Source organism: Triturus cristatus, chromosome 11 (assembly GCF_964204655.1).
Source record: "Triturus cristatus chromosome 11, aTriCri1.1, whole genome shotgun sequence".
Lineage (NCBI taxonomy): Eukaryota > Metazoa > Chordata > Amphibia > Caudata > Salamandridae > Triturus > Triturus cristatus.
This window is the reverse complement of record NC_140594.1, coordinates 891,656,639-891,682,007: the sequence shown is the minus strand read 5'-3', so window position 1 is coordinate 891,682,007 and position 25,369 is coordinate 891,656,639. Positions and strand designations below refer to the sequence as shown.

Sequence of the window (25,369 nt, the reverse complement as noted above, 5' to 3'; positions counted from 1 at the left end):
GAAATACTTGCATATGCTGGTCTCAATATGTGGCTGCATTTGGGATAGTGAGCGAGTCATTGGATGAACTGTGTATGATTTAAGGCCAACTCCAAGATTACATTGTTGAGTTCCAAGCTAATTAATCTTAACATTGCCCTATGTGAATGAAAATGTTTGTGTCTCAGAATAATGTGGTTTTTCAGTCCTATCTATCATAGATGCAAGCATAAAGTGTTCACCGTGTTGGTGGAGGTGCCATGTATCATATTTAATATAGAAGTATTGATCTGATTCTGGCAGATGGCCTGATCTGTTTCTGGGGTGGTGGTGGCTTATTGGTATCTGATTCAAATACAATACTTCCTGACTGGAATTATGTGGGTGGCTGATTGAAAAACCTAAGCCTCAGTCTTTGGTGCGCAGTTACATCTGCTCAATATAGTACTTTTGTGTTCTGTGCATAGGTAATTGGAATTTGGCATTACAGAGAGGTGTGTTTTGGCATTACAGTATGTGGTGATCAGTGCTTGAAAAACGTAATTGCTGTTCTCTGGATGGGTGAGAGTAACTTATCACAAGAAAGAGAGCAGCTACAGATAGAAAGCACAATTAGTCTTTTTGCCTGAAAACAAACCATCAGTTACACTTGGTCCATCACAGCAACCCTGTGCGAGTGCTGAAGGAAGGGAGGGGGGGAAGGTCATCCGTATGGAAAAGGAAGCCTCACACACAAAATTGTGTCATGCTTCATCAACAGCAACCTCTCCCCACCCTGGAAGGACAGTACCTCCGGGGCGAACTCCATCTGCCATTGGACTCCGCACAGGAGGCAGTTTTTAGAGCAATGACTCACAATACCATAACAATTAGACCAACATGTTTCTGCCCATCCTCAAAGCCCATACGGGTCTGGGGCATTGCTCTGGGCCAAGGATCCATAACTCACTCACAGGGGCTTAATCGCCAGCTATATAAAGTGAAAAGGAAAAGATATAAAACTTATGAAATGTGCTCAGGTGAGTCCTACCTGAAAAAGCATGTGGCGAATGACCCAATCATGAGAAACAAAATATAAGGTCACAGTATTGATTAATAGATCAAGGGGCTATCCTTATTCGTTTGTTTAAAAAGAAAGGTGGTGTGAGTCATTGCTCTCGCATTTCTGCCTCACAAACGTTTTAACATTACCTAATTTACCCACTAATAAAGGAATTAAGGTATTTTTTATTCATTGACGTGGATCCCTTCACTGTCCAGTAGCTTTTATCTAAAAACTCCCTCCTCTTGTGCCAAGTCCAATAGGTGATTGAGTCCACCCTGAAGGTACTGTCCTACCAGGTTGGGGAGAGGTTGCCGATGATGAAGCATGACACAATTTTGTGAGTGAGGCTTCCTCTCCCATCAGCACTCGCACAGGATTGCTGTGACTGTCCAAGTGTGACTACTTGAATGTTTGTTTTCAGGCAGAAACGCTAATTGTGCTTTCTACCTGTAGCTGCCATTTTTCTTGTGATAACAGTCTCTTTCTAGGAGGGCCTACGGCTGCTTACCTCCTTTTCTTTCCGGCGTGTTTGGTGGTTGAGAGTAACTGCCATAGGTCTGATGGGAGTGAAGACAGCAGGGTTGAAGGCTGTGTCTGATGAAGCTGAAGAGAGCAGGTTTGAAGGCGAGGTGAGTTACTCAGGGTGTCCCAGTTCACTGACTAATTTGGGCAGAAGTTATGTATAACTGCTTATGTTCTGTTTTCCTTGAGTAAGTGTTTGCCTTGGGGGCTATGAGAGGAATGTTTTAAGTAATATATATTTGCTTGTAGAAAGATTGTTTGCTTTAGTAAATAGATTTGCGATGCAAAATGCCTGGTTTTATGACATTTCTGTGGGGCAGGTTGAACTGTGAGGTGCAGAAGCAGAATGCAAACTAATATCAGAACTATCTAAAACAGAGATAGTGTGAGCAGGACAGCCTTCTTTGAGTTTATGGGCCAACAGTGTAGTAATGGGTATTTTCTTTTAGATACACTTAGGCAGTTGCCGCATTCGGCTCTATGCGTCACAGCAGGTCTTGAATCTGACTCAGTGGAAATCCAGTAAAACATTTGGGATTGGGGAATATGATTTTTGGGTGACAGGAGTAGTTGCAATATGTGTATGCAGCTTGAGGCCCCTGAAGTTTATGAACAAATCATTTGTAGAGGTCTATGGGTAGGATAATTACATTTTCTAGGCATGCTAAAACAACAAGATCAGAGCCTCGATATGCCACATGTAATATAGATATGGGAGGATGAAAGAAGATGATCTTGGCTCTGTCATTTATCTTTCATGATAGGGGGAGGTCACAATCCATAAGTAAGCCTAGTTGGGTGGTGCACAAGTCCAGGCTAGTTGACCAAGGTATGTTATTTCATTGTTCTTTGGCACAAAATACTTTAGGAAATTCAGCTTTTGCTCGCGACTGCCTACTTAATAGGGGAAAGGGAAGGTCTTTAAATGACTGATGCAATCAAGATGCTTCTAGTTCTTCTCAGGAGAATAGCATTCCACAGTTTTTATTGATGGTCCACAAATGTCTTCAGCTTCTAAACTATCTTCTTTTGGAAACCAAGTGGTCACGAAACTTAGGATTGTTCCATACCAGGCACAATGTGTTGCTGTGAGAAACTTTAACTGTACCTAAGCTTCAACTCGGACTCCTTGTAGTTTTCTCAAAAGTGAAGTATTTGGTTCTTGCATCCTAGTTTGGGAAAATGAGTGTTACCATGTTCTGGAGCCTTTCAATCAGTACTTTGAAAGGCCGACATACAGCCCATTACAATAATCCAAGTGGGAGCTAGCCATAGCAATGAATATGGCTGTCAGCTGTGAACCACAGTTTGGCATTTTCACAAAATGGTAAGCTGATGGCTACACTTTATAAGTATGAACCTTATCCTGGGTTCAGAGGTTGACAATGAACACAAATAGGATGTTGTTACTGGAACTACTCTTAGTGGAATTGGCCACAGATGCTTGGACCAATGGTCTAATGTCTTGCCCACTAAAACTCTGATTATTTGCTCCATAAATGTCTATATATTTTAATAGCTTCCAGCCGTGTACATGATCTGAAACCCTCACCAACAATATGCCATCAGATCTACAACATAATGGAGCTCCCAATCCACAAACTCCTCAGCCCCTCCATGTGGTTCACATGCTGCTGGATGTAAAAAAATAAAACAAGGATCTTACTTCAAAATGGATATCATTTGTTAAAAGTTTGTCAAATGGAAAAACAATGTTAAAATACTGCTCAACTATTTAGATCACTAACTCGTGTGCACATGTAGAATCAGACATAATATTACACATGTAACCTTTTCCTCTTATCAAGATTTTCACCAGAGACTGATGGCTAAGAGACGTAAAAGAGACAAGGTGGACTGCCAATTACCCAACATAGTGGTTATTTTCTACGCACTAGTGTTTGGAGTTGGAGATGGGGGTTACTAGAATGCTTCCTTCATATTAATCAGTGAAATATGCAGTATGAGCTTCAACACATTAATTTTACTGCAAAATGAATCAAATATAAGAAGCCAGGCATATCATATGCAGAAGTCATGTATCAGAAGGCAAGTTGAGACTAAGTACTCAATATTACTGGGATTACAAAAGAATTATGCTGTGAAATATGTGCCTTAAATAGATAAAGCGCTCCCTTCCATTAAAGAGTTAAAAGAAATCATAACAAAGAAGGATGTGCAGTTAGTGAGAGGACCATCAGTCCTGTAAATGTCAGGATTAAGAAAAATGTAACCATTTTAGATTATAAATGCCACCTTTACCATGTATCACGGTGATCAAAACGTATCCCAGGAATACTTGAATAGAAGGTTGTGTTTTCCCACGTCTTGCGGGGCTCAGTTTTACAGGAAACATTTGGCTGCCGAGGGTTAATCTCGTATTAGTCAGAAGGAAAGTGAGGAACTCACAAAGCAATAGCTAGAATTGTAATGTTAACAGAGAGGGAACCATTAGGGATGATTTATATATGTTGTGTTATTCGACTTATTTGATATTGCATGAGCTTTGTAATTGTTTATTCATTTTATTCAACCTACGATCTAAAAGCACCTGCTGCAGAGTTCCTTGTGTGTCCAGCTTTTGGGCAGCAATAAAAATGTCATAACTCTAGGGATTAGTGTTCCTGAGAGAGAGGGGGAGAGGAAGAGAGATTGGGGTTTTGTCTAGTGGCAGTTTTGACTCACCATAAAATAGCGCAGAGGGTTAACATGCCTGCTGCAAAGAACAGATCTGTATTTTATGTGGATAGCCGAGTGGATTAGTAAAACCAGCCCTAACTAGTGCTTTAAAACAAATTAAATGTATGTGAAAGAGTGGTTATGAGGGGCACGTTTGTCGGGTGGTAGTGAGGGAATCCGAGGAGGTGATCACGGGGAGGTGAGTGAGGTGAAACCCTTCTAAAAACAGCAACCATATTTCTTCTCACGGTGAAGTCACAAGCAAACCCTGAATTAAGCTGTGCTCAACTCTCGGGTAGCTTGCTAAAGAGCAGCCAGGCTTCACTTAGAGGCAATGTGTAAAGTATTTGTGTAGTATGTAGAACAGTAACACAGTGAAAACATACCAAAAAAGGATTCCACACCAGTTTAGAAAAAATGAATATTTTGTAATAAATAAAACAAGACAAACAGCGAATCAGTAGAACCAGTGATACACAATTTTAAAGAGTTTGGGTAAACATAGAGGCAAAAGGAACAAAAACCATCTGTGGACATCTGGTTGCTCTGGACTGGAATAAAGATACAAATTCTGTCTGACCGCTATGGAGCACAGTCCGGCTACTGGGATCCAATTAGACCCGCTAAACAGAGTACTGTAAAGCCTGGTTTCCGGAGCGCTGTGACGATGCGCGTCAAAGATGCATTGGTTCCAACATACGGTGCAGCTGCTATGGTAGATCCTGTGGCAATGATCCCCTCAATGAGGGCTTGCTATGGGAAGTCTGGCATTGGCGATGTGTCGCACAGTCCTGACGATGCATCAGTTCCGAAGAGCTGCGAACCAGCGATGTGGAGTCTGGAGTCTTCATTGAGGCTACCGTTGACAAGAGATGCAAGGCCCCGTGCAGAGGATGTGTCACCCTGTGGCGTTTCTGATGCGGTGATGGGCTGTTATGTGGGTCTTTGCAGCAGTCCCGATACATGCAGTAGCGGCGATGCATCGCTTCTGCTTGGGTTTGAGCCACACTGCAGAGGAAATTTTTGGTTCCATTGGATTCACAGAAGCAGGCAGAGCACCTTAGGCCCACTTGCAAGGGTCTAGCACTGGGGTGGCACCACTTGGCAGGAAAGACTCACAGATGGCAGAGTCCAGGTGCAGGTGTAAGGTTATTGAAAGCCTGTTGTGTCTCTGAGGATTTAGATCAGAAGGCCAGCTAACTAGCCCTTGGAGTGACTCTGGTGTTCTGGGTTCAAGGGATGCAAACCCAGTCATTCTCCTCATGGCAAGAGGGCAGCTGGCAGCATGTCAGCACAGCAAGTCAAGAGTCCATCGGAGTGCCAGTCCTTTGGCATCACAGCAGTCCTTCGTCTTGGAAGAGTATCCACAGGTCCAGAACTATACTGAGGATATAGGGCCTGAGGTCCAATATTGAAATCCAGATGTGCCCTTGAAGGGGGGCTGCAATAGCAGGTCAGAGATGTTTAAAGGGCTACTTAAGTGGGTGGCATAATCAGTGCTGCAGGCCCACTAGTAGTATTTCATTTGCAGGCCCTGGGCACATATAGTGCTACTTTACTAGGGGTGCATGAGTAAATTAAATATGTAAATTGTGTATGAGCAAATATTACCATGTTTTAGGGAGTGAGCACATGCACTTTAGCACTGGTCAGCAGTGGTAAAGAGTGCAGAGTCCTAAGGCCAGCAAAAACTGAGATTAGCATAACTGGAATGAGGAAGGCAAAACATTTGGGGGATGACCACCATAAGGATGACAGGTCTACCACTACTTCCTTTACACTGTGGCTAATATTTTCAAGGTCTCATACATTGCTAATCCAGCTTGATTTTACACACAATGAAGGGGATTTGTAGAAAAAACACTCATCTATATGGCTTTTCATCAGCACTGGTTTTCAGTACAAATTAAAGATCATACGATGTATACACTGCATCACATTATGCCATGGACCAGCACACCAGGCAAAGGGAAAGAAATACAAGAAAGAGACACCTGATATATGTGATTAAAAATGTAACATGAAAAGAGAGAAGAAGCTAACTACTTAATTAGGTGAGGACAGGGGAAAAGTTGATGCATTCATGCCATTAATAAATTTGTCAAAACGGCCTGCTTACACAATTATGGCCAAAGGAAGAGCAGAACAATATTATTTATTCTGGCATTTTTTAAGTTTCAGCTAACCTGAAACAAAGATATTTTTGTTAATTTAGATACAAATCCCACTTACCTTGTGTTTAGCAAAATTGCCCATTAATGATCGCGATTTCTTTCTTTCTTTCGGGTCAGAGTTCTGTACATAGAAGAAAACAAAACGGGTTTGGGGGTTTTAGACGGTCAATGAAGCACTTATTAAAAATACAACATCGTGAACGAAGCTCAGCGTTAATCTTTTACAAGAAATGTAGATTTTTGCAATAAGAGTGAAATCACCGCTGCGTATGATAGACACAGATTTTGGCAGGGTCGGACTGGCTTAAAGGGGAATAAGGCGGTGCCTGGTGGGCTGGTCTGACAGATCGGTGGGTGGGTGGGCTTTGTGTTTTTCTTAGCAGTTGTGGGCTGGTTTCATGGACAGGTGGGTAACATTTTACAGTTGATTTCCTTGATATAACCACTTTTTAAGCTCACTGGTTCACTTATGAGGTACGCCTTTAATTTGGAGCCCGGGCCTATCTATTTTGTCACAGTCCGACCATGGATTTTGGTTGATCCTAAGGTAGTCTTACAATGGTATTACTGAGGTTTACAGAGGAGTGTCTGATATTTCTATGCGAGATAAATTTAGGAAGAAATAGTTTCAAGTGTTTTTACTGATATGCGGAACGATATGAAGGGCAGTATATGATAATTGAAGAATACTATTGGATTACATTTGGTATATAACAACAAAATAATGAGAAATATTATTTCCAAATTAAAATGGAAACAGAAGTGTCCTGAAACACAAAGGTGCCAAATATTTAGTAATTTCAATGTGCATTATACTCTGCAACTAATACAAAACGCATTCGGAGATTCTTTCTTTTATAAATGATAAGGTAAGGAAATCCTTTTTGTGCATCAACTTATGTAGAACTCCGGCATCTTCATATATAAGGTTCACCCAAAAGGATTATTAATGAAGGAAATAACTGAAATATCAAGTCCAGATTTGGTGGTACACCTGACAAAGCCCAAAGGCGGGAGAAACCATTAGTTTTGTTAGAACTATGACTAATGACTAACTACCAGCAATTTTAAACTTGTTGTTCACACACACTGCACTTTATTTTCACCACACTGTAGGCAGCTTCTGTTGTCAGGAGATCTTATCCTCCGTTTTATACTCAAAAAACATCCGTGAGCTCCTCCTTTTTTATAATAAGCAAAGGAGTTGTAACTCCCTAACTGCACTAGATGCGGTTAAAGGAGGTCCCAGATGATGAAGCATGCCACCTCGGTGGGTGATGGGACTTTGTCCTTTTCCTAAGGTCTCCCTTTGTTTGAATATGCTGGTTTTGTGTCACTAGTTCTCAGTTTGACTTTAGTAGACCAGCGGTTTTTATGTTGATATATAACTACCAGCAGTAACAACACTTCTGCCAGAGAACTAACTACCTTTATGGAAGTGCTATACTTGAGTTTTCACTTCTGTAATGTCTACCTCATCCATAGGATAACATTGGGTTACCTTATTATATTTAATAAGTGATAACTTTGTTAGGGAAAAGGTAGAAACATCATGTATGGCCTCAAAAGAATTGTAATTAAAAATAACTTAAATGGTAAAGTCAGATCTTAAGTCACAATCCTGAAAAGTCCACTTTTAGAAAGTTGGCTTTTATTGTTCTAACCATTTGGTGCCAGATGCCTGTATCCTGTGTCACAAGATTATGTATTGTTGGCAGTTTGTCTTTGTGTATTACTCCCAGACAGTATCACAAAGGGGAACTGGGTTTTGGCAGGATAGGCCATCCTGATGTTATGGGAGGTGTGAAGCACTCACCTACCACACTTTCAATTCAAAGGAGTTACCTCAGGGCACACAAACAGAACTTCGCACTAGCCTTTTGTGACTCCAGACTTCCTGGGATCAGGTCAGGGGAGGAAGGAAACAGATGTGGGGCCATGTCTCAAAGATTCTCCCATTTCAAAGCTGGCACCAGGTATACATATCGGACCCTCAGAAAAATTCTTCAATACACTCCTAGACTTGTGGATATTACAGAAGGACTGCCTTGCTGCCAGAAGACTGCATGGCTGCTCCTGGCCTGCCCTGCTATCCAAGAAGGAATGAGACCTGCTCCCTTCATCCCAGCCTCCTTAAAGTGACTCTAAGGGTCAGCCAAATGACCTTGTGTGGAGAACTACAAGGACATATCAAGCTCCAGAGGCCTCCTCTCACTCTGTACAGCTGGCCTGCTACACTGGACCAGCAACTGGGCCTGCCTATGCCTATGCCCTGCTGGCCTCTGTAAAAGTGAGTCCCTGATCTTAAAGTGGCTCCTCCCCAGGTCCCAGGGCCTTGGTTAGCATCAGAGTGCACTCCTCGGACTACAAAGGAAAAATCCTGACGTTTTAGGCTCTTCACAACCACGATTGGGCCCGCTTGCGCCAAGATCTTGCTGCCCCCAATAACCGCCAACGCAAAGCTTTGGTGAACCCGCCTATTCGCTTTACAGCGATGAACAGCAACGTAAGATCTGCACTTTGCATTACAGCATAGACAGCCACAATGACTGCCAACGCATAGTTCCAGCAATGACCGTCCGCGATGCCAAACAGAATCTTCACACTGCAGCAATGACAACATGTGACATCTGGCCTGCTGTTCATGGTACAGCGATCTAGGGCGGACTTCTGAGTTTGCCCACTCAGCTTGGAGCATGGCGTTCTGGTAAAATTCTACGAACCACCACATGCCGGAGCTTTTCTCACACGCGGCTTGACAAAATTAAGTTGGTGAGCGAGAAATGTTGATCGCTAGGATGAGTCCCAGCACAATTTCTCAACGCGGGTGGTTGCGGTAGGTCGCTACCGTTTGCGTAAGAAAGCTGCCGTTCTATTAGAAAATCTACTTGAGTGGCAAAAAGAAGCAGCACCCTCTGGCGTAGCACGTTGTGCCATATGCGCTGATTTTACAGAGCAGACAAAGCTCCCTGCTCTAAACATCGGCACCAGCAGTGCGGCGTACCGAAATTCCGACGCTTGAGGAACTCTGCGGAATCTTGCTGACTTTTTATATCACTCCACAGAGTAAAACTCTGCGAGTTCCGTTCAGTCTTTCTTGTGACTTTCAAACCAGTCTTGCACAACCAGATAACCGCAAGTGGCATTTTGTGCTCTTAGGCTCCATACTTATTGTATATTTTTTTAAATGCATATCTCTGGTTCTACTGATTTGATTTTTGTCATGTTGGTGCCATATAATTTAATACATTTTATTCTTGGTTTCTAACTTGGTGTGGGATTTTTCTTGTGTTGTGTGTTCACTTGATTATTGTTCAAGTGCTACATAAATACTTTACATATTGTCTCTCAGTTAAGCTTGACTGCTTTTGTGCCAAGCTACCAGAGGGTTAAGCACAGGTTAATTTAGTGACTTGTTATGGTTTACCCTGACGGGGGGCGTGGCTTGGACGCCGAGAGAAGATGGCGGACCTCCGATAGCTCCGCTTGGACGCGGTGCTATGTAGCTACGTGGAAGGCTTCCCAGCGAGCTGCGGACGCTGTCTTCATAAGAATTCGTCAGCGGAGCATGCCGTGACTCGGAACTGCCCATCAACGGCGATTTGTATCGCTCCTATCACCCGGAGACGTGGCGGTACGATTTCCTGAGGTAATATCGGGCGGCCGCCATTTTGCGACGCGGCGCCCGTATCTCATCCCTGCATTACCGCGCATGCACCTCCAGGGTCCAAACATGCTATAATGCTTCATTATTCCCCCGAGAGGGAGTCTGTTTTAAGTCCTGCATTTGACATTAACCCCTGGCCATGCTTGTTTTGTGCCGTTTTTCTGACAGGGGAAGGTCTCATAATTTTTTTTTCAGAAGCCGTGGTTAACCCCTCTGTCCCTGTACATACAGAGCTGCAGGCTGGATATGGAACGGCTTTATATGTTCTAAGGTGGTGCTGTAATGGCTATATGAGACTCTTTGTCAAATTATACAAGAAAGTGTGTCCCCTGAATATAATAGCATTGCCTTTTTCGTTGGTCACACTCGCTCAGAATATGAACTAGTGGCTACATTATCTCCCTGGTATTCAAAGTTATGTGCTACTAGTCTTCTCATATGATGTTAGTATCAATTGAGGGGTGAAGCTAAAATATGAAAGTCCCTTCCCTTGACTGACATTGTAGAAGTGGTTTTTCTTTTTTCTTTTTTCTCTGTTGTTTTATCAGCACACCAGCTTATTGCAAAGTCACTGTTGTTTATCTATTGTCTTTGGTGTGTGCATCTTGACAACGTATGAGAGAACTTCGCATACTCTTTCCTGCTAAGAAGGTGTCAAGTCAAAGTGCCAAGATGTCTAGTGACTCCCATCCCCCAAGTAAGCCGTCTTTTTCTGGTGCAAAGCCTAAAAGGCAGAAAAATGACCCGCCTTCACCTATTCTTTCTTCACAAAGCCCAGTACTAGATAATATATTAGAAGAAGTACGTGGTCTTCAACCCTTTATGGTCGCCACAAATGAAAAGTTGCAACAAATAGAGGACCGATGGATTGTCATGGAAGGTAGGGTGACTGAGTTAGAACAACGCGTCAGTGACACTCAAGATGTTGCCACAAAAATACCGTTCTTGGAACAAGAGATTCATAAGCTAAAGCTCCATACTGAGGATTTGGAAAATCGTAATCGAAGGAATAACCTCCGTCTTTTTGGTTTGCCAGAGAATATTGAGGGTCCCGATATTTTGCTTTTCCTCCAAAAACTCCTTCATGATCTCTTGGGCCTTCAGTCATCCTCACCCTTGAATATACAGAGAGCTCACCGCTTAGGTCGTCTTCAACCGAATTCTGCCAAACCACGTGGTATCATCATGCTTTTTCTGGAGTTCACAGAACTTATGACTGTACTCAAAGCAGCTAAACTTAAACGTCACCTTACGTGGTCAGGTCATAATATCTTTATCTCGCAAGATGTCTCAAACGCGACCAACGCCCGACGCAAAGAATTTCTTGCATTACGTCCACAAATGTGACACTTGAACGTCCAATATGGCATACTTCATCCCTCCATCTGCAAGATCACGCACGATGGCCAGACAAGGTCCTTCGATGATCCGGGAAAATTGAAATTGTTCCTTAATAGCATTTCTTCTCGGAATATGGACACAAATCATTGAGTGCTTCTTCTCATTACTGCTTTAATGTGATGTGCTCAAAAAGCTTCTATGTGGTTATAATAGATATTTCTTATATATAGTTCTTCGTACTCTCTCTTGCTCACCGCATGTTTGTTAATCACGTCCCTTCTTATTCGTTAATGGCTCTTACTTGCTCAGTTCTTTCTACTTTCTTTCATATCGCCCATCCTTTGCTCCTTCCTTACAATACCAGGTTTATTCCTGCTTTCACTCTTATCGATGTGGTATGTACCGCTGTCTTCTCTCCGGTCTCATCACGCTCCAACCTCACTTTTTTATTGGTGTCTTTCAGGTCTGGATTTTCCTCCTTGACCTATTTTTCTTCTCTACTTTTCTATACTTTCTACGTTTACTTATCTCCTTTCCCTCCCCTGCTCTTTCTCGCATTTTCTTAATTCAGTCTCTCTTTGGTTGGTGCATCACTCTTTTCTTCTTTCGAGATTTCCCATGTTTCCTCTTTGTTTTTTCCCCTTCTTTTTTCCTCATTTGTGGCGCTTTTAGACTTCTCTCTACATATTTTAATGCCAAGGGCTTGTTGATTTTTCTTAGAAGTGTGGTTTTGTGTTTTGCTGTTTCTTCTTGTAATTTCCATGTGCATTTTGTTTTCCAGTGTCATCTTGTCTTTGAAGTATTCCTACACCATGTGTATCTCATACCCCTGACCCTCGCGTATGTGTAATTTTGTTACGTGGAACGTCCGTGGTCTTGGAAATCCCGTTAAAAGACAAAAGGTAATATCTCATTTATCTAAACTCAACTCTCAAATTTCCTTTCTTCAAGAAACCCATTGTAATGATGCTGAGTCGCTGAAATTAAAAAGGCAGTGGGTAGGTCAAGTTGTTTTTTCTCCTGCAGTTAACAAAAAAGGGGGGGTTGCCATACTGTTTCATAAAACTTTGTCTGTGCAAATACTATCTTCTCAAAATGATGACGCAGGTCGATGGGTAATGGCCAAGATTGTTTTACACAACAAAACGTTAGTCTTGTTAAATATTTATGGTCCTGTGAAACCGGATCCAAAATTCTGGAATGATATCAAAATTCTCCTCTCCACTGTTGAGTGTCCTAACATTATTGTTGCAGGCGACTTTAATCAATGGTTAGATCCCTTTTCGGACCGCTTATCCAAGTACAAATTTCAACCGGATAAGACCCATAAATCCTTTCAATCGGCCATTGCCTCTCGTCCAATGTATGATGTCTGGAGAACTTGTAACCCTGATTTATTGGAATATACGTTTTTTTCTAATATGCATCACACCCGATCTAGAATTGATTATATCTTAGTTAGCAAACCCCTACTCCCGTCTATCCAAAAATCTGAGATTGGCTCTATTTTTATTTCGGATCATGCCCCCGTTTATGCTGTTTTTGACCTTTCACTTACCTCCACTAAATTTAATCGCTGGAAATTTAACACTCACCTGTTATCGGATACAGTTTATCTTAAAGAAGTCACCTCCTTTATTAATGAATTTTTTACCTTTAACAACCCATCAGACACTTCCATTCCTAATAACTGGGATACTTTTAAGGCGGCTCTCCGTGCTTTTACTATTTCTTTTGTGTCTCGGAAAAAGAAGGCCAATGTGAAAAAGTATGAGGACCAATTACAACAGCTTAAAAAATTAGAGCATGATTATTTCTCCTCCAAAACTTCAGACGCACTAAAGAATTTAATTGCAGCTAAAACCGACCTTAACAAGATTGCGACAGTCGATGCCTGTAATATTTTACTTAGAATAAAATCTAAATTTCACGGAGGTCAAAATAAAGCAGGCAGAATGCTAGCGAATTACTTAAAAATCCGCTCTGAACGTAAGACCATAGGTCCGATCATGGATGAGTCCACCAATAATCTGGTGTCCTCTGATGAAAAAATTGCAGCGGTCTTTCATGATTACTATCAGTCTCTTTATTCTGATGATACATTCCCCTCTTCTCAAAATCTTGATACTTTCTTTCCTGGGCTCCCTGCACCTCCTTCTCTGAATGCTGAGTTCTCTGCTTTAGAGGCGGATATTACTTTACAAGAGATACTTACTGCCTTACAAGCTTTGAATAAGTCAAAATCCCCTGGTCCGGATGGATTACCGGTGGAGTTTTATTGTACTTTCCAATCTTTGTTTGCCCCAAAACTATTGCAGCTTTTTAATTCCTTCATTACTGACGCGAAAGCATCTGGCTCCTTTATGGATGCCTTGATCGTCATTATTCCTAAACCTGATAAGGATAATTCTTTTTGTAAAAATTATCGCCCAATCTCACTAATCAATTATGACTGCAAGATCTTCGCTAAGATTATTGCGTCACGGCTTGACAATATCATACCTCTACTGATCAAGACTGATCAGGTTGGTTTTGTCAAAGGTAGATTGGCCTCCGATAATGCTAGAATGTTCATGAACATCCTTTCCTATGGTAAAAATTATAAAGATCCTCTGGCTGCTTTGTCCCTGGATGCTGAAAAAGCATTCGATCGTATAAATTGGCAATTTATGTTTCACACACTACAATGGTTTGGATTTGACCCTAACTTTATTTCTTTTATTAAACTTTTATACTCATGTCCGAGGGCTAGTATTTTTTTAATAACCAATTTTCCCCCTTATCTAGAGGTACCAGACAAGGTTGTCCACTTTCCCCGTTACTCTTTATCTTATGCTTGGAACCCTTCCTGGAGCGTATTAGAACCAACCCCAAAATTAAAGGTTTTGCCTCTGCGTCTGTCGAAACAAAAATATCTGCCTATGCGGATGATACATTGGTATACATGTCCAATCCGAGTGAATCCCTTCTCCCTTTTTTAGAGGAAGTCCGCCTTTATTCCTCCATTTCTGGGTACAAACTTAACCTATCTAAAACGGAGGTTCTCCCTTTAAATTCGATAGGTTATCAATTTATGTTTTCTGATACTGCCTTTGCATGGTGTCCTTCTAAAATTAAATACCTTGGCATTTGGTTTGCCTCCAATATAACGGATACTATTAAATTCACTTTTAACGCACTAATGAATAAATTGAAATCTCTTCTCCTCGTGTGGTCCCCCTTATTTTTATCATGGTGGGGTAGACTGGATACTATTAAAATGATGGTTACTCCTCATATTTTATATACGGTATCTATGCTCCCTATCAAAATCCCTAATACATTTTTTTCCCAATTAAACTCTTTATGTATCAAATTTTTATGGAATAATAAACACTCCCGCATTGCTTTGAATAAACTTATTCATCCCAAGGAAGAGGGGGGAGTGCGCTTTCCTAATTTTAAATTGTACCACTCTGCTTTCTTGATTAAACAGTCTTTCTCATTGGCCTTCGATTTTGGGGTGACGCCTATACCTCGATGGATTATTTTTGAGCGTTCGCTTTTAAAAGAGTTTCAGTTTCAACATGTTACATTTATGTCCAATTGCACCTTTTTGTCTAGAAGCCCTGTATTAAAATACTCCCGTGAATTGCGGTGTAATACATTTCTTAAAGACCTATCTCCTATCCAATGTTTTTTATCTTCTACCCTATGGTATAATAAATTTCTTAAATATAAAGGTAGATCATTTTACTACAAATACTGGAAGGAAAAGGAGATTATTTTTGTACATCAGTTTTTGAATGAGTTTTCTATTATCTCCTTTCAAGAACTACAAACACGCTATCAGCTACCTGACTCCTTTTATAAGGAATATATTATCATTACTAATGCTATACAAACCCAGTTAGCTACTTACTCTCTCCCATCAGAACCACCTCCTTTAATACCCTCTTCACCATTATATTCTCTATTCCCGGCTCATAAACTTAAAGCTGCCACTGTTTATAAGTTATTGTTATCTAATGGTAATGTTCGTTCTAAATCCAATATTGAAAATGCATGGGAAATGGACCTATCCATCTCTCCTTCTGTTGATAGTTGGGACACACTATGGTCGAAATTATTTAAAGTTTCGGCTGCAGCCAGGATAACCCAATCTTTGTTTTTTTTGTATCATAGAGCTATTGTTACTCCTGTTGCTATTTGTAAGTTTTCCCCTACATCCTCTCCTCTTTGCTGGTCCTGCTCTAGCGAAACTGGTACATTAGTTCATCAACTATAGGAAAGTGCATCTGTTCTATCTTTTTGGAATTCAATTTGGAATGTATGCATGTTAATTTTCAACTTTAATGCTACCTTAACTTTTGTTAATATCTTTTTAGGTTCTTTAGCTCCTGATATGGAAACTACTTTACCTAGTTCTAGGTTATTTGATCTTTTTATTGCATTAGCATTTAAAGTGATCCTGTCTTCCTGGAAAGATAATTCTAAATTGTCGTCAATTACTTGGTGGAATTTTATTTGTGACGAACATAGGATTGCATCCGTTTCCTCCTCTTCTGTTTCCCAAAAAATCAAAGTTGATCTTCTCTGGCTCCCTTTTACTACTTATCTTTCCTCGCACCCTCCCATGTGATAATTCATTTTCTTTTCTCTCTGGTTTTCTCTTTTCTCTTTCTCTCTCTTTTCTTCTGTCTTCCCTCTTTTCCTCTCCCTTTTCCCTCCTATCCTGTTTACCAGTGCCCTTTCCTTAATTACCTTATTATTGATCTTTCATTGTCTGCCCAGTTATTATAAACCATTTTCGTTTATATAATATTTCTGTATGGCATTATATTGGAATATTCTTTTATAGTATCATATGTTTTTTCTTTCTCTGAAAATTCAATAAAAATTTCTTAAACAAAAAAAAAAATGGTTTACCCTGACACAGATTGTGGCTGTTGCTGGAGTAGGGTTCCATCCCCCTCAACCAACAGCCCAATTTGTCACAATGCCATGTCTCCGTTTTATTGATATCTACAGTTATGTATTCTTTTAGTTGGCACTACTGACAACAATGTACTTATGTGCTCTACTGGTCTTCTAAAGTCGTATTAATTAATACATAGTCAACAAGCCATAATAATGCCAATAAGTTTTTCTTTAATATGTTTTTCCGGACATGGACAAATGTTGTTGGCATGTACTAGCATACAAAACCCAAACTTACTGGCTTTGCTGTGGTTTTATTTGCAAACAAAATAAATTTACAACAGAAAATCTTCACTTTTTCTTCAACTATTTCCTCCCCTTAAACACTCTTCAACTCTACACAACCACTTCTTCTAATAGTCAAGTAATGTTAGTAAACTTGCAGATTCTCATTTTGCTAAAATCTACACAGCGCCTTTGACAGCAAAACGTGTTTAGGCAAATCTTGATTCACATGTACAGGATTTAGGGCATAATTGTATATCTTCATGCAGAAACGTCAGCTAGTAATGAGAATTTTCTGTCTGAGTCAGCGTAGTAAGGGAGGGACAAAAGGAGGAAAATCGTGAGGCAAGAGGGAACTTACAAATGTTTTGTGCACACTCACAAACTTTCACTTTGTCGATATTCACAAACAGGGCCGGCGGGTGAACAACCACCAGCACTGGCAGGTTGCTGCTCAACCGGCCCTGGGGGCAGGGGGGAATGATAGCTAAAAGCACCCTCCCGCTTTTGTTGAGGGGACCGATATTGCTGCAAAACCGGTCTCTAGTAAGAAAAGCGGCCCCCACCCCTCCGGCCCACCGAGGAAACTCCCGGTGCCCGCTACGATCAGTCCGGACCAGTTTACAAACTCTCTGCAGGTGGGTTCTAAACCCAAAATGCATACAGCTAATTAGACCAATCAAAAATCGGTGTGCATTTTGTATGAGTAAAGAGTAGCAAATACACAAGCACTTTTTGTGGTGGTTTAGAGGAAGACAAATGAAACAAATAAAATGCAAATGGCTCTAAGTCCACTCCACTTAGCGTTGTGTTAGGGTTCCAGACATATTTGGGCAATCTATGTCCTTGAAATAGTTTGTGAGTACCATAATAGTCAGAAATCTAATAAATTAATGGGTGTAAATCTCATCCATTAGGTTCCTGATTTTATAAATAGTAGCAATTTTGCCACATTGGTAAATGCTCTAGAAAGTTAATTAGATTTTTTAATACATCTCATGTATTTTACATAATTTGAATTTCAGATACTACATTTCAATGCATTCTGAGCGCTACCTTACATCATCCTTAGAATAAATCGGTTAGGCTTTGGGGCAGAAGAAATATACTAGCATGTTACAACTTTAAAAGTATCATTTTTGGGGGCTTACTTAATTAAACTCAAACATGTAACAATAGCTGCATTAAATGGCTCTGAAAATCAGAGAAATATTGAAGTCTAAAATGAGAAATTTTAGAAACGGCGTAATTGAATACCCAAGAGTTCTAGATCATCAGTCATGCCATTTCTCAAATGGTGTAAGTGTCTTGCATGGTAATAGTGTTCTACAAAATTAAGGCTGAATCCTGCATGAGAAATGAAGCTGTTTTAAAATGTCCAAGTCTAACGTTCGTAGATGGGTTTCATTAAATAAACTATTGTTGTGTACTACAGATTTCAGTACGCATATGCTAGTAATATATTTTACTTACTTTATGGGGGGAGGGATTCACAGATCACTGAGTTTATACATGATAATTGGCAGTGTTGGCAATGGGCCAAAGCTGCATTCTAGGGCAGCTTCAGAGAAACTGCGTACTCACCCATTCTGATGTGTTGGGTTGAATCTTTTATTAATCGGGATAAGAAATCGCCAGTGTATTTACTAATATAAAGGTAAAATGATTTTTCTTGCTTTGTTCTGCTTGAAGTTGTGCAAAGTAAGGTGGGACCCCTTTCTGGAACGCCTGAAAGTACCAAAACTGACCACCATGAGTGTTAATGATTCGACCTGAAAGGACTCAAGAAGAATATCTTTCATTCTGCAACCCTGTGTGTGAACACTTACACACTATCTTTCTTGGAACTGTCTACTTTGTTATGTGTATCAAAAGGGGGGGGGCGTGGCTGGGCAAGTTGGCCTAACAGACGTAATCCATTTCAGCTCCGGGTCTGCGCCCGTGATACAGACGCCTACAAGCTGCTTACCGTGGCCGCGGTTGTCGCTGCACCCATCCCCTGAAAGCACCGAGAGTGAAGAGTGGGGAGATCTCACGATCTCACGTTCTTCTCTCAAGAACGCCACTCGCACACACCACCAGCTGATCCGCACCACCAAAAGGACATCGTTCAAAGAGCGGCTGGACAACAACACACACAACAGCAAGGAACTCTTCACCATCGTAAAATAACTCTCCAACCCCAGCGCCAGCAACAACGACATCACACCGTGGCAAGACCTCTGCAACTCACTTGCCACGTTCTTCTACCGCAAGATCGCCGATATACACGACACGACAGCTTCGGCGCCCAGACTCCGCCTCCAGTCACCAATCCTATGCCCCCCACCACCACCCTCAGCGCCTGGACCCCCATCAGCACTGAAGACACCACCCACGTCATGAACACCATCCACTCCGGCTCTCCCTCTGACCCATGACCTCACCACATCTTCAACAAAGCCGACACCACCATCGCACCCCACCTCCGGAACGTCATAAACAACTCCTTCACATCCACCACCTTCCCAGAGAGCTGGAAGCACGCAGAGATCAAAGCCCTCCTGAAAAAACCCACAGCGGACCCTAAAGACCTCAAGAACTTCCACCCCATCTCCCTTCTTCCCTTCCCTGCAAAAGTCATTGAGAAAACTGTCAATAAACAGCTGACCGCATTCCTCGAGGCAAACGACTCCCTCGACCCATCCCAGTCAGGATTCCGAGCCAACCACAGCACCGAGACCGCCCTCATCGCAGTCACCGACGGCATCAGGACCCTGCTTGACAACGGGGAAACAACCGCTCTCATCCTCCTAGACCTCTCAGCCGCCTTTGACACCGTCTGCCACCGCACACTAATAACCCGCCTTCACAGCACTGGGATCTAAGGAAAAACCCTGGACTGGATCACCTCGTTCCTCTCCAACAGAACCCAGAGTGTCCGCCTCCCTCCCTTCCACTCCGCGACCACCGAGATCATCTGCGGCGTAACCCAAGGCTCCTCGCTCAGCCCAACCCTCTTCAATATCTACATGAGCCCCCTCTCTGCCATCGCACGCAAACACAACCTCAACATCATCTCCTATGCCGACGACACCCAGCTGATACTCTCCCTCACCAAAGACCCAGCCACCGCCAAAACCAACCTCCAGGAAGGAATGAAAGACGTTGCAGAATGGATGAAGCTCAGTCGTCTGAAACTGAACTCTGACAAGACGGAGGTCCTCATCCTCGGACAGTCCCCACCCACCTGTGACGATTCCTGGTGGCCCACAGCGCTGGGCACCACACCGACGCCCACGGACCACGCACGCAACCTGGGATTCATCCTGGACTCCTCCCTCACGATGACCAAGCAAGTCAACGCCATATCATCCTCATGCTTCAACACCCTGCGCATGCTCCGAAAAATCTTCTGGTGGATCCCCACAGGAACCAGAAAGACGGTCACCCAGGCCCTCGCCACTAGCCGACTAGATTACGGAAACGCCCTATACGCAGGAACCACAGCCAAACTTCAGAAAAGACTTCAGCGCATACAGAACGCCTCCGCACGACTCATCCTCGACATCCCTCGCCACAGCCACATATCTGCCCACCTGAGAAACCTACACTGGCTCCCCATCAGCAAACAATTCACGTTCAGGCTCCACACCCACGCACACAAAGCGCTCCACAACATGGGCCCCGAATACCTCAACAACCGCCTCACGTTCTACACTCCGACCCGCCAACTCCGCTCCGCCAGCCTCGCCCTCGCCACCGTCCCACGGATTCGCAGAGCCACCACCGGAGGAATATCGTTCTCCTACCCGGCTGCCAAGACATGGAACTCCCTCCCCACCCACCTACGACTGACCCAGGGCCATCTCACCTTCAAGAAACACCTCAAGACCTGGCTATTCGAGCAGTAGCAGCACCCCCCTCACTCAGCACCTTGAGACCCTCACGGGTGAGTAGTGCGCTCTATAAATTTTTTTGATTGATTGATTGATTCTAGGAGCCATTCTGTGACCTTGCCAGGCCGGCCCGGGGATCCCACAAAATGGCGGCTGCCATCTCGTGAACTGGAGGCTCCTTCCTAATCCCCGTGGAAGACTCGAGACTGGGCTGGGACTATGATCCCATCACCATTCCGCCGCAGCAAGCCCTGGGGACCAGGACAGACGGCACATAAATGTGGTGAGGAGACTGGCACGGAAACGGCCTTGCTGTGAGACATTCTGTTGCACTCCGTGCCGCTGGCTGTTGCGGGGGAGGAGTAGGATTGCCGGCTGGGGGCCACACGACACACCACAGAAGCAAGGCACAATGGGGAACTTTGCTGACACCTTAGATCTGAGGCCTGGCACTGCTTGCTTCATTTGATGTCTTCTGAGTACAGAGTGCCTGACCCTAAAATGGCAACTCTACCAAGGTCTGGCAGAGCTGAATGACTGCCACCTCCTGATTAGCGTCAGCCGCCTCAGAGTGCACAGCGGCCACCGGGGGGCATCTCTCAGCTACCTACCACTGTGATTGGGGGCGGGCATCTCCACAGACGGCAGACACCAATGCGGAACAGTGCAGACCCTCACACTTGCGAAAGCGCCCGGCTGTCCCGAGGAGGGACTTGACCATCACACCCTCCATAAGTCTGTGGAGAGCCACTGGCCTGCTGATAGCCCCAGAACCAGGGATCTCCCTACCACCTTGATGTGCGCCTCCCCCAGCAATGTGACCAGAGTGTGCCGGTAAAACAGGGAACCGCGGACGTCTCCTGTTAGTGGGACTTTGGGACTCGCGAGTCGCGATCGTCACCTGGAGAGCCGCAATGTGATTCCTCGTAAACCCGCTTGTGGCCGCGACCTGCAATCACCTAACACCTACGAGGAACCCGGGTGGTGCTTCCTGTTGTTGCCTCCTGACTGCACACCAGGATAAAAGTGCGATGCAGACAGTCACTGCTATAAGGCCCCCCCCTAACACAGGTCAAGTCAGGCCCACCTCTATGCCGCCAAAGAAGACGGTGACCAGGGCGTCGAACAAAGTCTCCAACTTTTTCTCACCAGTGGATAAGCGCCTATCATCGAATCGCGACGAGGGAGCAGGCGCTATGGCACTTACTAAGGACGATCTTATGGCCTCCTTGCGCAACTTTAAAACAGAACTGCGGAGGGACTGGGCCAAGATATTAGGACCTCCATCGACCAGCTGAAATCTGATCTCAATGCACGGATGGCTAATTTGCAACAGGACGTAGACTCCGTGGGCACCAGAGTTGTGGACCTAGAAACACAAACTCAAGAAGTAGACAAACGCACTACCGAGCTGCAGGAACATGTGCTTACCCTCCAGGACCAGCTACGCCAAACTCAGCTGAAAGCAGAGGACCTTGAAAATAGAACACGTAGGGAGAACCTACGAATTCGAGACCTGGAGGAGGGGGCAGAAGGACCAGATCTTGAGGCCTTCCTAGAGGGACTGTTTGTCAGCCCACAGATACTCAAGATCAAACTAGAGAGAGCACACCGAGTAGGGGCCTCATCGGCCGGCGAGCAGAAGCGAACCAGAGATGTCCTAGCAAAATTTCACTCCTATAAAGTGAAAGAAGCGGTCCTTCTGGCAGCTCGGAAAAAAGGGGCTATTTCCTTCCAAGGATACTCCTGCACCATTTTTCAAGACTTGGCCCCTGCAACCCTGGCACGGAGACAACAGTTCCGACCTATCACGTCCAAATTATGCGATGACAAAATTAGATACCGATGGACTTACCCCTTTGGTTTAAGTTTCGAATACCATAATAAGCAGCGACATATTGTAGACCTAAAGGAGGTACTAGACCTGCTGGGTATCGCTACAGGGGAACCTCACAACCCACCGCCCAAGGAGCACGAGGGAGTGACTCCCCCAGGGCGCAATGGACTTCAATCCCAAGAGGACACCACAAATGAGGCAGACAAGCGGTACAGATATGTTCCATTCACTCTAAGAACAATGGTCTGCCAAGAGCCAGCTTCGCCTAACCAAGGGCTCACTGTGTCTGGGATGAGAACACAGGCGCTGAGACTGAGGGATGACTGGCCTCCCTACTTTCAGAACAGCATGGGCCAATGAGATGGCGAGCTGAGCACCCGCCAATCTGGAGAGGAGTCACACAGACAGACTACACTTTCGACCAAGGCCGACTGTAGCTTATAATTCCTTGGGGGTGGTGTTTTTCTGCTGTAGTGTGGCCGGGTTCCCTGCTAAAGAGGCACCTGCGCTCAGATCGCTTATACCCCCATTAAGATTTAGTCGGGTTGGGTTGGCTTCACTGCCTGATAAAACGGGTAAGATGATCGCTATTCTTTAGAGCGAGCGTGCAGATTGGGTGTGGGCGGGGACCTTGGTCATACCGTTCCCCCATCAGGTCTACCCAGGTTATTTAACCCGTTGTCGGAAATATATGAATACTCCAACACTTGATGCTATTGTTTGTGTTATGTTTTGGATTTTGGGTGGGGTAGGGTTTGGGACTAGTGTCGGCCTTTAACAGCTCTGCTTCAAAGCTATGTTTTGCTCAGATTACATATCGTACAACAGACATATCTTGGTAACACATTCTACAGGGCCTCAGATACGGATGCCCCGGGGCCAGCACTCAGGCCTATGAGAGGGAGGGGAGGTTCAAGGCCGAATAGATGATAATCACCATAGGTTCCTGGAATGTAAAGGGTCTCAAGTGCCTAAAAAATGACAAAAGGTATGGAAATACCTTACAGATCATCACCTGGACATAGTGGGCCACCAGGAGACGCACTTAGCTAGAGCGTAGGAAACCTGCTTCCATCACAAATATCCACTGATTTATAGGGCCTCCGCACTCACTAAACACCGGGGGTTGTGATTCTTTTCTGTGCCTCTAGCAAATTTCACCAATCAAAACTCGATCTGACAAGGAGGGAAGATGGGTTATGGTGAAGGGCAATCTGGCGGGTACACTCTGCACGTTCATTGTGGTTTAGGCACCTAACTCAGGACAGTTAGCCTTTTTACATACACTCCAGGGGAAAATACAGGATTTTGCGAAGGGGTCAACAATATGCTTGGGGGATTTCAATCTGACATGGCAGGCAGAGCTCGACAGCACCCACCATCACAGATTGGAATCGAGCTCAATCTCCACAGAGGCTAAATAGTAGATCCGGGGTATGGGCCTAAGAGACGCCAGGTGCACACTTTACCCCCAAACACGAGATTATACTTTCTATTCCCATGTGCATCACGCATCACACCTATTCTAGGCTCGATTACATTTTTTATTAGCCAAAACTTAATGGGAGCTCTCTGAGAGGCCAAGATCTTCCCACTGTCCGTGTCGGACCACTGCCTGATCTCGACTTGCTTAACGTGGAGTAATATTGCATCCACCACTCCCAAATGGTATTTCCCAGCCTCCCTCACGAGGGATAGAGTGCTCTGCACTGAGTTGAGGGACACGATCACAGATTTCTTTTGCTAGGAATTCACCCACAGACACCTCAGTGTTCACCAACTGGGACGCTTTCAAAGCGGTCATTAGGGGGAAATGTATAGCGCTTAACTCTACTCTGAACAAACAGAGAACCAAAGAAAGGTTAGACCTGGAAGCTGAATAGGCATTGGCAGAAACGGCACACAAACATAACCCCACTAGAGAATCTTTACGCATACTCACTTCAGTACGAGGGAAACTTAGAGCTATTTACAATAACAGGGCGGAACACACAATCCTGAAACTATGACATCTTTCCTATTCCCAGGGGAACAAGATTGGTAAACACCTAGCTAGACAATTAAAGGAAAAGCGAGAACGGGAATACATAGGAGGAATACAAGACGGGCAGGGTGGGCTGACACATAAAGATGCGAAAAGGCTGAGATCTTTGGCTCCTTTTACAAGACCCTATACACAGGGGATTCATTCGCGAGACATGGATAGGCAGAATAGCTATCTTCAGACACTACAGTTCCCTCAGGTCTCGCAGGAGTGGAACAACAACCGCGCAGCCCCTATAACATCAGAAGATGTCCTTTTAGTCATCAAATCTTTAAAATTACATAAAGCGCTGGGACCCGACGGGTTTACGGCCCAATTCTTCAAAACCTTCGCCCCGGACTTCATACCCCACCTCACACTCCTTTTTAACACAATGGCGAAGGAAGGGGAAGTTACTCCCTCCATGGCAGAGGCGATGATCACAGTTATTCCCAAACAAGGGAAGAACCCGCAAATGTGTGCTTCGTACCGCCCCATTGCACTCTTAAATCTAGATACAAAACTTTACTCAGTCATTCTAGCGGCCCGGCTAAAGGATCTAATGCCGGACCTCATCCACCCTGATCAATCGGGATTTATTAAAGGCTGTCAGACTCATGACAATACAAGACGTATAGTCCACCTTATCGAGAAGGCCACCAAGCCAAAGATACCAGCAGTGCTGGTAGGACTGGATGCCGAGTAGGCATTTGACAGGGTGGATTGGGTGTTTCTCTTTAACACACTCAAGCATTTCGGGTTCGCTGATAAATTCATTCATATGATTAGAGCCAACTATGTTCAACCCTGCTCTAGGGTACAGGTGAATGGAATCTTGTCCGCTCCCTTTTCCCTGACCAGAGGCACTCGTCAGGGGTGCCCGTTGTCGCCCCTATTAATTGCCTTTAGCATTGAGCCGCTGACTATGTCAATCTGAGCAGCTCCAGGGATAAAGGGAATTCCCTTTAGTGGTACCACACATAAAATTTTGCTCTTTGCAGACGATGTGCTATTGCCCCTTACCGACCCGGCCACATCGC

At 43.9% G+C, this 25,369-nt stretch overlaps 1 protein-coding gene across 7 annotated transcripts in view; it reads right to left on the bottom strand.

The window, feature by feature from the left end:
• PLCH1 (phospholipase C eta 1) overlaps nt 1-25,369 on the bottom strand; it is a 944,957-nt gene that overhangs the window by 105,182 nt on the left and 814,406 nt on the right. For all 7 annotated transcript variants that reach the window (XM_085634800.1, XM_085634805.1, XM_085634802.1 and 4 more), the window contains one exon: nt 6,458-6,520. In XM_085634800.1, coding sequence (XP_085490926.1) covers nt 6,458-6,520 — 63 coding nt within the window. The remainder of the gene's footprint in view (nt 1-6,457; nt 6,521-25,369) is intronic.